Source organism: Siphateles boraxobius, unplaced genomic scaffold (assembly GCF_051911475.1).
Source record: "Siphateles boraxobius isolate OS27281-9 unplaced genomic scaffold, OSU_SipBor_1 48, whole genome shotgun sequence".
Classification (NCBI taxonomy): domain Eukaryota; kingdom Metazoa; phylum Chordata; class Actinopteri; order Cypriniformes; family Leuciscidae; genus Siphateles; species Siphateles boraxobius.
The window spans coordinates 278,915-293,830 of record NW_027509119.1 but is presented as its reverse complement, the minus strand read 5'-3'; the positions used below and the strand labels follow the sequence as shown (position 1 = coordinate 293,830).

The 14,916-nt window shown below is 43.1% G+C and overlaps 1 protein-coding gene across 3 annotated transcripts in view; it reads left to right on the top strand.

Moving 5' to 3' along the window:
- The first annotated feature begins 8,730 nt into the window (after nucleotides 1-8,730).
- LOC143710574 (NACHT, LRR and PYD domains-containing protein 12-like) overlaps nucleotides 8,731-14,916 on the top strand; it is a 156,372-nt gene continuing 150,186 nt past the window's right edge. For 2 of the 3 annotated variants that reach the window (XM_077201495.1, XM_077201496.1), the window contains exons 1-2: nucleotides 8,731-9,064; nucleotides 10,382-10,509. In XM_077201495.1, coding sequence (XP_077057610.1) covers nucleotides 10,451-10,509 — 59 coding nt within the window. In that variant the 5' untranslated portion in view covers nucleotides 8,731-9,064; nucleotides 10,382-10,450. The remainder of the gene's footprint in view (nucleotides 9,065-10,381; nucleotides 10,510-14,916) is intronic. The other variant, XM_077201498.1, reaches the window with a different exon arrangement.

Here is a 14,916-nt window from a genome sequence, read left to right as displayed (position 1 = left end):
AAGATATTTTAAACGAAATCTGAGAGATGTCTGTCCGTCCATTAAAACTCATTCACCCAAATTCTCAGAAGAGAGTCGGTGACTTTATATAATGAACATATTTAATTTGGGCTTTTATTCTTTATTATATGCTGCGAAACAAATAAACCCTCTAAATTCAAATGGTTAAAGTGAATTGTATTGTTTTTATGACCAAGAATGATCGCATTCGTTTATTAATCAGCATTTATTCAGTGTTACACACACTTTTTACACACACACACCCAATACATTTAGAATGTTTACCAATTATTTAACCATGTAAGGTGTTTACATGATTAATTATTAATTAATGAGAACATTTAATTTAATTGAAAGGAGGGTCCCACTTATTTATTTAGTTGGAATTCAGTCAGCTTAACTGATAATGTAATAAAATAATGAATGAACACAGCAAACAATATACAATTGTTTCTTAACTTGCCTGTGATGTATGCAGTGGCCAAATTATTATTTTGGACAGACAAATGAAACCCTCCTTTCAATTAAATTAAATGTTTATTTTAATTTCAATTAAAATAAATACATAGATCCAACAATTGTCTACATGTACGTTAATGGTCCAGTGGCAGAACTTTTGCAAAGCGTGTCAGAGGTTCTGGGTTCTAATCCGCACTAAGTAGTGTAGTTTTTTTTTCCTCATCAAGACCGATTGTTTATTATTGGTTGTATATCAAGCAGGGACACGTTTTTTGTGCATTATATTTTGTGATTTCACCGGAACGAATAGAGTCTCCATAACGGATTGATGCGCGCGTCCGTGTGAAGACGTGCGCGAGTCACAACAGAAACTGTATCCGCGCCACTGACAGCAGCGGACACCAGCACTTTGGTACCTTGATTTCCCAAACAACACAAGATCGCCTCTTATTTAACAAACGAAGGAAATGAATCCTCTACTAGAGTTAACTGGAGATGTTTTATTTATTTGTATTGGTACATCCGTGTCGCGAGATGTTTCAAAAGTGGTGGGCCAGGACCCAGGACAGTCGACCCTGGCAAAAAGTGGTGGCGACATGTCCCACCCGCAAATTACGCATAACGTTATATGGTTCTCATTAATTTATGGAGAACGAAAGAAATAGACTCGGCAGAGCCTACAGCTTAGGTTCCCCTATCCTACAGAGAGTGAAGTGCTAAGTGCTAATGTGGATTTCTGTCTAGATAGATATATAATAACATTTTGCAAAAGAAAGCTCAAAAAGGTTAATTATGGATACAGTAAGACAGAAACTCACCTGTTCAACGCTCATTTTCCTCAGCTGTAGGCAAAGGCAAGCACGCGTTTCAAATCAGTGCTTCTCCTGGGAGACTAGCGCTACATTAATCCCCTAGCTTAGCGCCATCCCTTACGAAAATTAACCATTGTTTTACTAGTTATATTGTAGTAATACTACAGTAAAACTGCAATTTTACTAAATTATCTTGAATTACATTTAAGCCATTTAGTTACAACAAACATCTACAAAATAACAACAGAAATTAGTAATCATTCTATGATACAGACTTTATTACAGAAATCACATAATCTGAAAGAAAAATAAACTTGCATTTGTTCTCACATAAAACTTCTGACAGAAAACAAACTTCAAAAGTTATACAAAATTATTGTTGATAAAGTGGTGCTGTGCAATGATTAAAAAACGTAGTTTCTAATTTACAAATAAAAAAAATAGCAATTTGTTCCACTGTAATACTTATTTATATACAAAAATAACATATTGTACAAATAAACAGGACTTTAAATACACAACATCTACCCCCGTCACGTGTAGGAGAGAGGACCCAAAAGCAAAGGCGATTTGACAAAGTTTAATAGAGAATAAACAGTTCAGGCTGTGTAACATCGGTGGTCGCAAGGCGATTAACACACGGGAACGCCAATCCTAGGACAACTCACGATAGCCGGAGGTTGGATGAAGCAGAGGCGAGGTGATAAAGTTGTTATCTTGGAGCAGAGACACGACACGACACGACAAAGAAAGGAAGGCCTAGAAATAGAGAGTCTAATCAGAGATAGTGGGAAACAGTTGGGAAGGAGAGAGAGTGAAGAGATGAGGTGATGATACACAGCTGGGAGCGAATGATATAATGAATGAGAATGAGTGTGTGTAAATGGATGTAATAGAGAGTGTGACCAGAAGAGGGCGGAAGAGTGTAAAGAATACCAGTATCATGACACCTCCTTTAAAAGTGAAAGTGAAAGTGACCTCTGCATTTAACCCTTCCAAGTTAGTGCACACACATTATGAGCAGAGTAGTGAGTAGTGAACCCACACACACTGCAAACGTGGATACACACACCCGATTGGGGGTTAGGTGCCTTGTTCAAGGACACCTCAGTCATATTCCAGCCGGTACTGGAATCGAACCAGCAACCTTTGGGTCACCAGTCCAACTCTGTTACCATTAGGCCATGAATGCCCTAAAAGGTCTATAACCTGTACACACGTTGCAATTTATACTGTACATACATTAACAGGATTACAACAACATTACTTAACAAGAACAATAAATACTATAAATTCCGAAGAAATTAGCAGTTCTTTTAAGAATGTTTTAAATGATATCCACTCACAAGAGAAGAAGACATGAGGCGCGTTGCATCCCAGATAGCACACGTACGTCTGGCCGATGTCGGCGCGATGTACAAAGTTCAATCGGCACGATGTCGCTCAGAGAGCGTTTGCTAATCGGCAATATGTCGCCGCAACGTCACCATATGATCACAAATGATCTTCAGCCGATGTTTGAGGGCAATTCAAAAAAGACTATGGCCACTTTCTTGTCCTTTGATCATATTTTATAAAAAAACATTTAATTTTGAAAATTCACACTTTCATAGTTAACTTTACAATAGAAGTACTTTAGGAACTTTTTATCGGTAGTCTATGTAATGTAATGAGATCACTTCCGGCGCTTATAGGTCTAAGGTCTAGAAAAAAGTTTGTCGAGACAAACTTTAAGTTGGCTTGTGAAAGTTTTGACCAGAAAGTTTGAAGAAGTTTAGTTTGAAGTTTAAATGAGTTTAAAGTTTAAATTAGTTTAAAGGTGCATAGCGCCAGTCTCTGAGTTTTTGCAGAGCTATGCCCTCCTCTGGCAACAAGCGAAACTGCAACCAGAGTGTGTTTTCTTTGTCTTACGTGGAGTTTGCGTTGGGGTTTGGAGTGGACTACAAGCCGGTCTCTTTGAATCCATCTTCTACTTTTGTCGCGCGAGTTGTCTTCGCTGATACGGAGAATGGCGGCGAATACACAAACCTGCCAGACATAGCCAGGTGAGCGTGAACGCGCATGACGTCACGCCCAGTCTCAAATTCCGACCCGAATCCCTCTTATTTATTTTACTGTACAGGGTTATAGAGGCCATCGCAGTGATCAGAGAAGGGCTCATTCAGCCCATCAGGCAATTGTTTATGCATGTATGGGTTAGAAAAACAGGTCTTTTTAACATGAAATGTTGCGCAATGCACCTTTAAAGTTTAAATTAGTTTGAATTTTAAAGTAGTTTGAAGTTTAAATAAGTTTAAAGTCTAATTCTGGTCTCTTCCAAGGCATAAAGTTTATCGCACTGATTTCAAAGTTAAGGATTACAGTTTTTTTCAGTCGCTAACAAGCGTTTGTCCAACCAGTTGTCACATTTTCAAAACTCTAAACACGATTAGCACAGCATCAGTCTTTTGTGGCCATACCATTCACACATTTCATGCCGTTTTCACACAATATGCAGTCATTGAACACATTTCCACAATGCTTACATTTTCTTAACAGACAAGCTATACCTCCCAACAAAATTATGGATTGTTTTTGTAGTATTTACAAATGTTAACACACACCATCCCACAATAGCAAAAACAATATTCCAAACCTTAGATACAGTATAAAAACAACTGCTTCCGCAATTATATCAGTTCAAAAACAATATATCTCAGCTGATTATAAACAAACAATTGAATAATTGACACACCGTAGCTGATTTATGTTGGGTAAATTGGGCCAACCATAGCTGATTCCAGTCTGGCTTAGACTCAGTGGCAGGGGTTATTTTTTTCTATTACATTGACACTTATACAGTAAACGGAGGACTTTGAGGAGTTATGTTTTTGGACACAGAAACAGAAAAAGACAAACACTGTAATGTCTGGACGAGGAAGAGTAAGAGCAAGGGGCCCAGGGAGAAGAGCAGGAGCAGTGAGAGATGCAGTGAGAGATGCAGTGAGAGGTGCAGGTGCAGTGAGAGGTCCAGTGAGAGATGCACTGAGAGGTGCAGTGAGAGGTACAGGTGCAGTGAGAGATGCAGTGAGAGATGCAGTGAGAGGTGCAGTGAGAGATGCAGTGAGAGGTGCAGTGAGAGATGCAGTGAGAGATGCAGTGAGAGGTGCAGTGAGAGATGCAGTGAGAGATGCAGTGAGAGGTGCAGTGAGAGGTGCAGTGAGAGGTCCAGTGAGAGATGAACTGAGAGGTGCAGTGAGAGGTGCAGTGAGAGGTGCAGTGAGAGGTGCAGTGAGAGGTACAGGTGCAGTGAGAGATGCAGTGAGAGATGCAGTGAGAGGTGCAGTGATAGGTGCAGTGAGAGGTGCAGTGAGAGGTGCAGTGAGAGGTCCAGTGAGAGATGCACTGAGAGGTGCAGTGAGAGGTGCAGTGAGAGATGCAGTGAGAGGTGCAGGTGCAGTGAGATATGCAGTGAGAGATGCAGTGAGAGGTGCAGATGCAGTGAGAGGTGCAGGTGCAGTGAGAGGTGCAGTGAGAGGTGCAGTGAGAGGTGCAGGTGCAGTGAGAGGTGCAGTGAGAGGTGCAGTGAGAGGTGCAGGTGCAGTGAGAGGTGCAGTGAGAGATGCACTGAGAGATGCAGTGAGAGGTGCAGGTGCAGTGAGAGATGCAGTGAGAGGTGCAGATGCAGTGAGAGGTGCAGGTGCAGTGAGAGGTGCAGTGAGAGGTGCAGTGAGAGATGCAGTGAGAGATGCAGTGAGAGGTGCAGTGAGAGGTGCAGTGAGAGGTGCAGGTGCAGTGAGAGGTGCAGTGAGAGGTGCAGTGAGAGGTGCAGGTGCAGTGAGAGGTGCAGTGAGAGGTGCAGTGAGAGGTGCAGGTGCAGTGAGAGGTGCAGTGAGAGGTGCAGTGAGAGGTGCAGGTGCAGTGAGAGGTGCAGTGAGAGATGCACTGAGAGGTGCAGTGAGAGATGCAGTGAGAGGTGCAGTGAGAGGTGCAGGTGCAGTGAGAGGTGCAGTGAGAGATGCAGTGAGAGGTGCAGATGCAGTGAGAGGTGCAGGTGCAGTGAGAGGTGCAGATGCAGTGAGAGGTGCAGGTGCAGTGAGAGGTGCAGGTGCAGTGAGAGGTGCAGTAAGAGTTGCAGTGAGAGGTGCAGGTGCAGTGAGAGGTGCAGATGCAGTGAGAGGTGCAGATGCAGTGAGAGGTGCAGGTGCAGTGAGAGGTGCAGTGAGAGGTGCAGTGAGAGGTGCAGGTGCAGTGAGAGGTGCAGTGAGAGGTGCAGTGAGAGGTGCAGGTGCAGTGAGAGGTGCAGTGAGAGGTGCAGTGAGAGGTGCAGGTGCAGTGAGAGGTGCAGTGAGAGATGCACTGAGAGGTGCAGTGAGAGATGCAGTGAGAGGTGCAGTGAGAGGTGCAGGTGCAGTGAGAGGTGCAGTGAGAGATGCAGTGAGAGGTGCAGATGCAGTGAGAGGTGCAGGTGCAGTGAGAGGTGCAGTAAGAGTTGCAGTGAGAGGTGCAGGTGCAGTGAGAGGTGCAGATGCAGTGAGAGGTGCAGATGCAGTGAGAGGTGCAGGTGCAGTGAGAGGTGCAGTAAGAGTTGCAGTGAGAGGTGCAGGTGCAGTGAGAGGTGCAGTGAGAGGTGCAGGGCCAGGGAGAAGAGCAGGCCCAAGGAGAGGGTGAGGTAGAGGTGTAAGAATGAGTGGTGGTGGCATTCCAAGGGCTGCAAGAACAGTAGTCAGTGATGAAATTGCCACTATCATTGACCATGTAATCAACCACGGTCTTTCACTAGTGTAAGAGAGGCTGGTAAACAGAAAAGGAAAAAAAAAAGATTTGCTTTTTACTGGAATGCTTTTGAATGTGAACATTACAGTACATGTGGACATACAGTTCCCAACCAAGACATTTAGTGTAAAAACGGTGGATTGCATATTTTGCATGCAAATACCTGTAAAACTGAAACACAAAAGTCTATGAAGTTTTTGTAATGTCAACAATAGCCAGTATTTTGAAACCTGGTGTACTTTAATTGACTGCATGTACCTTGTGAAGTGAAAACAAGTGTTATTCTTTGACAGAATAATTTCATTTTGAGTCAGATTTCCAGTGTTTTGGTAAAGTTAGTGTGTGCAGAGAAAGATGTGTTCTATTTTGAAATGAAGAGTTAGTATATATTTAACAAAATGTGTTTTTGAGAAGAAAACTATCCATTTGGCCAATTGTGTTTTGTAGGTGTGAGTCTGTGTTAAGAGTTTAGAAAAAGTATCTGAAGTATGGGTAAACGCTTGTTAGCGATTGAAAAAAACTGTAATTCGTTTGAATATGCATTGAACCAAAAACTATCATAACATCTTAGTTGATAATTCAATATACTTTATTTTTGACAAAACATCCCATGTTACGGTAGTGACTGCACATTTTTGGTATGACAGTAATGTTTTGGTAGTGACCACAATACTTAGTTTGCCATGGCTGAATCAGACTGTCCACATTTTATGTTAATATAAATAAATAACTATGATGCACATATGCAGTCAGTACATATAGACACACATCTGACAGTAAATATCTTATAAGAACACCTAGAGCTATTCTATACTTTGGGTCTTGAGGTGCAAGTGAGAAGAGATTTGCTCATAGATTTTTCTTCCTAAAAAAAACAACAACTTACAATGTAGACTGTTTCAGAACCACTTTGTTTTATTTTCACATTTTCAACATTTTGTTTATGAGTCATTCAGATAAATCACCAGAACCACTGACCTGTGTGTGTGTGTGTGTGTGTGTGTGTGTGTGTGTGTGTGTCTGTGTGTGTGTCTGTGTGTGTGTATGTGCACTGGTGTCTGATCACCATGACTGGAAGTGTGTGTGTGTGTGTGTGTGTGTGTGTGTGTGTGTGTGTGTGTGTGTGTGTGTGTGTGTGTGTGTGTGTGTGTGTGTGTGTGTGCGTGTGTGTGCGTGTGTGTGTGTGTGTGTGTGTGTGTGTGTATGTGCACTGGTGTCTGATCACCATGACTGGAAGTGTGTGTGTGTGTGTGTGTGTGTGTGTGTGTGTGTGTGTGTGTGTGTGTGTGTGTGTGTGTGTGTGTGTGTGTGTGTGTGTGTGTGTGTGTGTGTGTGTGTGTGTGTGTGTGTGTGTGCACTGGTGTCTGATCACCCTCACTGGAAGTGTGTGTGTGTGTGTGTGCACTGGTGTCTGATCACCCTCACTGGAAGTGTGTGTGTGTGTGTGTGTGTGTGTGTGTGTGTGTGTGTGTGTGTGTGTGTGTGTGTGTGTGTGTGTGTGTGTGTGTGTGTGTGTGTGTGTGTGTGTGTGTGTGCACTGGTGTCTGATCACCCTCACTGGAAGTGTGTGTGTGTGTGTGTGTGTGTGTGTGTGTGTGTGTGTGTGTGTGTGTGTGTGTGTGTGTGTGTGTGTGTATGTGTGTGTGTGTGTGTGTGTGTGTGTGTGTGTGTGTGTGCACTGGTGTCTGATCACCCTCACTGGAAGTGTGTGTGTGTGTGTGTGTGTGTGTGTGTGTGTGTGTGTGTGTGTGTGTGTGTGTGTGTGTGTGTGTGTGTGTGTGTGTGTGTGTGTGTGTGTGTGTGTGTGTGTGTGTGTGAGATATAAAATATTTTTTTTTAAAACAAGAATGGAAAAATTTGCAAAATAAAATTCAATATCATTTTCACAAGTTGAAATTTAGGGGTTAGGGTTTGGGACAGCCACCTCCTAATTGAAAGTAGCCCATAAATGATGATTTTATATATATAAAGCTTACTGATATCTGAAATATTATTGTGGGTTTCAATAGATAATTGAAGGATCTTAGTATACATCTAAGATTTTAATAATTAAATGCTTTTCAAATGTGTTTTTTGGATGAGGGAAAGCAGTTTGCACCAATTCTGTAGAATGACCCGACTATGTCACTTAGTGCAAAAGAATACATTGATTGCCTTGTGCTACTTGATAAATGAATGTGAGTTCTAATATGTATGGTTACAGAATGTAGAATATAGTGAAACTAATTGAATTGCATGTCAATATTGTATTGGTTTTGCCTATTGCACCAACCATGTATTTTGGGTGGAATGTACAGTTTTGAGTAAAGGGGGAATGTTGTGTTTGTGTACTTGTCAGGAGATGTGCTGTAGTCCACATGTGGTTACCTATAAAAGGTGTAGAGTAAGAATGGAAGAGAGAGCACCTGCTGCCAAATCATGTAAATGCCTGGCACTGTTGTATTGCTGCTGGGTTTGAATAAACCTTGGAGAATTGAGAACTGTCTGGTCTTCATGATTACCAGGACTTAGACATAACAGAGTAATTAGATGGTGAAGTGGATTTACTTATTGTAAAGTTAACGAAAGTTCTCATGTGGATTGTAATGTTTAGAGCAGATGTCTTAAGAAATATAAGTAGACCGGGAAGATTTTAAAACGAGCCGTTCATTCATAAGATCCGCAAGATCACTGTGAAAATACAGACCGGAAGACAAAAGACAACGAGAGCAGCGCTGTAAAGGTGCGCGCGTCCGGAGCGAGTGTAAAACACAGGAAGAAGAGGAAAACGAAAGTAACAACACATCAACAGAAATACCAGCCTCTGATACCTAAACCTGTTGCTCACTGGATTTGATTTGATCTGATCTATAATCCCTACAGATGTCAATTTAGCACAATGCCTACCAAATCTAATAACACTCGCGGCCATTTATGTGTTTAATCCACAATCCATCGAGACCAGCAAGAGATTCTGAGAACGACGCGCGCGGACTGACAACAAGCGGAACGAGTTTTAAAATACTTATAAATTCTCTTCTTAGTGGACAAGACTGCAAGTGAGTTTAATACATTCTCCATTACAGCCATTTGTAATTATTAGGAACTTCATATTGTATATTAAGCGTGATTTAAATGTGAAGTTACAGAAGGCTGTTCTTCTGCAACTCCGAACAGAAGAAGAATCTGACAGAAATTACAATCTTTTGAAGTTAAAAAAAGTTTTATTGAGAAAGCTTTATTGAAAACGAATGTTTCTGTAAATCTTCTCTTCAGTTTTGGGCTGTTGTTTTTGTGATGTGAAATCGAAAGTATTTTTGAACCAGACATTTACAGTAGACAGACAGATGAAGCCTAACGTCAGTCAACAACAATCTGTTATTATTCAATATTTCATTTCTTATATAGCATATATGATTAGTAGTTATACAGTATGTCTATTATAATTCTGGTTACTTTTACTCAAGCAATTATTTTAGGATCATTTTAAAGTAATGAAATCAACCATCATTGTGAACTTGAAGTAATGATTAAATGTCAAACGATTCAACAATTATTATAGATTGGGTAAATAAAATTGTAAAACTATATTAAACTGCAATAGAGAAAATGACAAATTGGGTTTAAACACTTTCTACTTGTATTACATTTTGTGAAGAGACTATTGACACTAAAGTGTTTAAAGTAAATAATAAAGATTTACAGAAATGTCCTAATGAAAAGAATTTGGCCTTTTGTGAAAATAATGATGAGGGTTTTAAGATGAAAAGAAAGGAATTTAATTAAGAGTTATGAAACAAACTGCACCAATTGATTTTAAATGTAAGGTAGAGGATCGGAAAATCAAGATGTAAGGCCTGAATAAGATGAAGGGGCGTAAATAGAGAAGTGTAAATTATGATATTATAGACACAGATATTTTTAAATAGTTATTTGAATATGTTTTATGGGAGATATGAATATGAATTTATTCATAGGCTATATAAGTGCTGGTTTATTGTGGTCTATGGTGTTATAAACTACTGTGATGTTTAATTTTTTTTATGGATGTATAATATGTATAATATGATATGCCTATACATTCATAAAACATTTTAAACATCACAGTAGTTTATAACAGAAGTGTAGAAGTGTAATACACAGCACAAGCGTGTTTTCTCTTAAGAGAATGTTCAGCCAGTAACATATGTTCCCAGAACGTTTTATGATCAATATAACTAAGACCATTGGGTTATTTTACATGGCAATATATTGGTTTGTAACTCACTTTATTTATACATTGTATTTGCTGTTGTTGTTGTTGATGATAACTCTTTATTCTTCATGATTGTCTTAAATAAGATGTTGTTGATGTGTGTAAATGTTGTGATTTGCAGGTGATGCTGAAGGATTGAGTGTTTCAGAAACCAGTGCTGATCAGTTTTCAGGGTCAGTTTAGCTGCAGTATGTCGGAGGAAAGAGGAAAGCACTCTCTCTCTCAGATGAGTCTCTCAGAGAAACACAGGTAAGACTGCGTCTGTTTTCACACTATCAGTTTAAACTCACTGGACTTTGTGTTTCCCTGTCAATAACACAACTTTAAGCATTCTTCTATATTTGCAAATGATTTGCACAACTTCAGTTTTGACCTTCTTAAATTAACTCTGGCATTGTCTATTAAGCCCCGTTTGCTGTATAGAAAATATCACACTTAATAATTTGTTAATTACCTTCTAGACGCTGAATTAATCCAAATAAATGACTTTAGTTTTTAGATCATAAAGTTATTGACAGACATTAGTAAACAACTATACACTTAATTTAATTCAAGTATGCTAACAAAACTGTTTCTGCTCTCTATTTCTGTCAATAAACAAAAACTTGACATGGTCTCTTAAATCAGAGTGAAGTATTTTTTTACATATTTAATCTCTCTTATGTATATTAAAGGGTTCTCGAGACACAAGGCACTGTTTTAGCGGATGAGCGGCCGGAGCGCATTAAGGGTTTTCTGTGAGAACGGTGTTGTGTTAGCGGCCGCTAAGTTAATAACTAATGATCTTTACAGCGGAAGTGAATCAATCAAAACTAACTTTAGCTGGACAATAACTTTATTCTAGAGCTGCTGTAAAGCCTAAACAATCTGTTACTGTAATCTCTATTATCACTGTAAAGCTGCTTTGAAACAATCCATATTGTTAAAAGCGCTTTATAAATGAAGGAGACTTGACTAAAGAAATCGTTATACTAATGTGAGCCAGTAAAATAAAATGATGGTTAACTATAAAACGTCTCAGGTTACGACTGTAACCTATGTTCCCTGAGAACAGGGAACGAGACAATACGTCAACGACGCTATGGGGAACGCCTCAGGCGTGACAGGTGTCTGAAATCACTATCAAATCACGTCAATCATATTGACCGGCGACAGCCCGTGAATCATTAGCGTGAATGATTAACGTGCGACCTGGAAGTATAAAGGGGCGCCTTGCAAACATGACAAATCACCTTATCGTCTGAAGGGACTGTACGGTAGGCAAGCCCCGCGGCATGGCAGGGAGACGTATTGTCTCGTTCCCTGTTCTCAGGGAACATAGGTTACAGTCGTAACCTGAGACGTTCCCTTTCGAAGGGAACTCAACAATACGTCAACGACGCTATGGGGAACGATATACCAACGCCGCCATGCTAAGGGGAGTGCATGCCAAGTGGCAGTGACAACTGTCAGAACCAGCAACTTCAAATGAAACGCTAGAACCACTCACCCTCAGGTCACACTGGGCTGTCAGTGACAGCATTCCCTACGGTTATAGCCCAAGCTACAGCCTCACAGAAAAACCTTCATAAACATGGTTAAATGAAAGGTCTACCTGGGCCGGCTCCGGGCCTGGAACCTCAGCTTCCAATTAGAAGGGGTCCCTTCTAGGGAATGTGGCTAGGGAACCCAAGGGAACCCCAGCCAGTCACTATTCAGGGGAACGTACTCACCCCGAAATGCCACCAGGACGGCCTGACCTGGCGCCAGTACATAGACACTTAGTCTGGCCAAATCCTGTCTGTCTGAAGACAGAGCCTCTGGACAAATGCCTTAAGTAAGGCATCCAACCCGAGGGACTGCGAAGCTGGCAGTGAACCACTCGGCCCGGATCTCAGAGACGGGATATCCCGGAGAGTATGACTCAGCATAGTGCTTTCCGACCCTTGCTAGCGAGGGGAGTTTCTCTACTCGATCCACGGATCAACCCAGTGTCTGTGTTTCAAAACACTGAGGAGGCCTGTGAAGGCCTAAGGGCTGATCTAACTGGGAGGCCTCACGAGAGGCCTACGACCGTCTGACCAGACTCAGGCAGCCGCATGCTCATAGAGACCCTCGTGAGGGGAGCACAAGGTCTGCCTGGTAGGCAAACCAGGCTGTAGGCAGAAAAAGGTTCCGGGAGGGAACCTTTAGCAGAGAATGAACACTTTAGCGAGCCAGGGCGCAAGCTCGCCTTCAGCAGCTGCCTATTAAGGCTAGCTGAAACTGATAGCAAGAGACCACTAGCTTCATAAACCCAGCACCACTAGGGAGCGTTACAGGGAGGCCCGGAGAGGCCTACTACCTGATCCCTCCGGGTGAAAGTATAAGGCGGCCTGCTAAGGCCAGCCAGCTGGGGACTCGCCTATCAGGGAGGCCTGGTCGGGCCTACTAGCTAATAGCAAGTCATATTCTGCCATAAAGTACACTGTTGGAAACCATACTACACAGCATAATTCACTAATGGGCTTCCAGTAGCGCTATAAGGTATGTCCCACAATGTTGGGACTCACCTCCGAGGAGGCCTGTTTAAGGCCTACTACCCATCAGTGAGTCAACTGCCCGAACCACCAAGGCCAACCACGTAAAGTGAGCTGGCCTACAGTGCCCTCTGGGGGGCTGTCCAATCAAGGAGGCCTGCTGAGGCCTACTACCTAATGGCGCAGCCTTCGTTGGCAGAAAAAACTGTTTACACAGCGCCTACAGCATCCTGGTGCCTAATCACATTGCCCATGGCAGTGTACTCCGCAAGAAAGCTAGTACCCTTAAAACAAGGGGAGTACAACATACGCCACTCTGCCTCAACGGAGGCCCCAGTTAGTCAGGGGCCTACCATCTATGCATGGGCGTCAGCTCAGGGCAATGCTCTGGCTTCAGGGGAGCGTACTTCGACCAAAGAAGAAGTGAAGCTTACTTCATACTCGACCCGAGCCATAGTGGTGCGAGGTGGGATAAAACAGAACTGGGAGTGAAGTGCTAAGACCTACCCTGTATCACAGGGGAATACTCACACCTCACCCTGAGGTTATCAGGGTGCGGGCCTGCCAGCGGCTCTAGGGGTGACAGAAATGTATCTGTGCCCAACCTAGGGGAGTGGGGCTTGAATGAAAGCCAACCACCTACAACCTAGCGCTCGAGCAGTAGCTCAGCGAGGTGAGTGAAGCCTAAACTGGCGGCCTAAATCCATAGGCCAGTTCTGCATGGCAGGGTCGGGCAGGAAACCCAGTCTTCTTCGTGAAGCGAAAGACGGCCTAACCCTGCTCAATAAAGACATATATACCACGGAGGCCTGTTTGAGGCCTACCATGTCCTTACAAACCATCCTCAGCACCACGCTGCATTACTCTAGTCACCCCAGAATGCAGAGAAGGGGGCGGGCCTTGGCCTAACGACTCCCACGGGAGGAGGCTGTTTATACAGGGATGCTAGAAATCAACATTCACACAGTGAAGGGTCAGAGGAAGAAATGCTAAAATTTTTAGCAGAGCGCCTCTATTATCCCTGGCACAGCCTAGGCCAGCTACAGAGGCGGCCCTGGTGAGGGCCAGCCTGCAAGCATAGATCAATCTGAGGGCTCGGAGGAGCCACAGCCTTACTAAAGAATATAGTCTGTATTATTCCATAAAAAGGGCTGCAGAATCGCTCAGCCTAATGAAACCCAAACAGAGCTCAAGGGGCGAAATACTCAGGAAGAAGTCAACGGACCCGTGGGCCGGACATAAGATCTATCTGAAGCTCTAGCGTCAGTCAACACTCTAAGTAAAAAATTCTAAGAGAGAGACCAACTACTCTACCCTGAGGTGGCTAACAGCCCGAAGGCTAACATAGTTATCGTTCTGGCCACCTAACGGGGAACTTCAGGGCCCTAATGATCCAGGAAACTTCTCTTACCTTATTACCTTGACATGACCCCATAGCTCTATACAGGGAACGAGGTCTGTAGAGAGATACATCTCGGAATTTTAATTCACAAAAAATTACTCTTAAAAGACCAGTCAGCTCACCTGCGGCGTGCGGAGTGAAGACTCGCCAGATAGTTCTTTATGACCCTGGGGTCCACCACTTTACATGCCTGAAAGAGGCGTTTCTACTAGCCAAACCTAGGCGGGCCATTGGAACATCGTTCTTATCATAGGCCCAGCCCCAGGCCTGATGTAATGAACGTCTGGGGAGTCAGAAGAGAGGAGAGGGCTGGATTTCTTTTTAATGAAGCCCTCCGGGGAGATTATCCATCAGCGACACTGTGTGCGCTTGTGCTGGATAACCTCCCTCAGATCCCTCTTCTTGCGGGAGTCACGCCTCTTCTGCGCCCTGTTCCTCCACGGAGGGGGCGCACGAGAGGCGACACTGGATCTCTGGCCCTGTCTACGGTCCTCGTACGGTCCCGCCTGCCTGGGTGTGGAACCGGATCTCAGCGGTATGCAGGATCCTGCAGCAGGTCGGCCTGATATGCCTGCAGCACCGCCATAGTGTGCAGGGAAGCACCAGCCTGAACCGCTGTCGTGTATGCTCTGCCATTCAAACGTGCTGTTGACTTTAGCGGTTTGGATGGCAGGGTTGGAGCTCTCAGTGTCGACGCCTGCCCAGACACGAGATAGTTCGCAAACGACTCGTCAAATGGGCGGCATCGACACATAC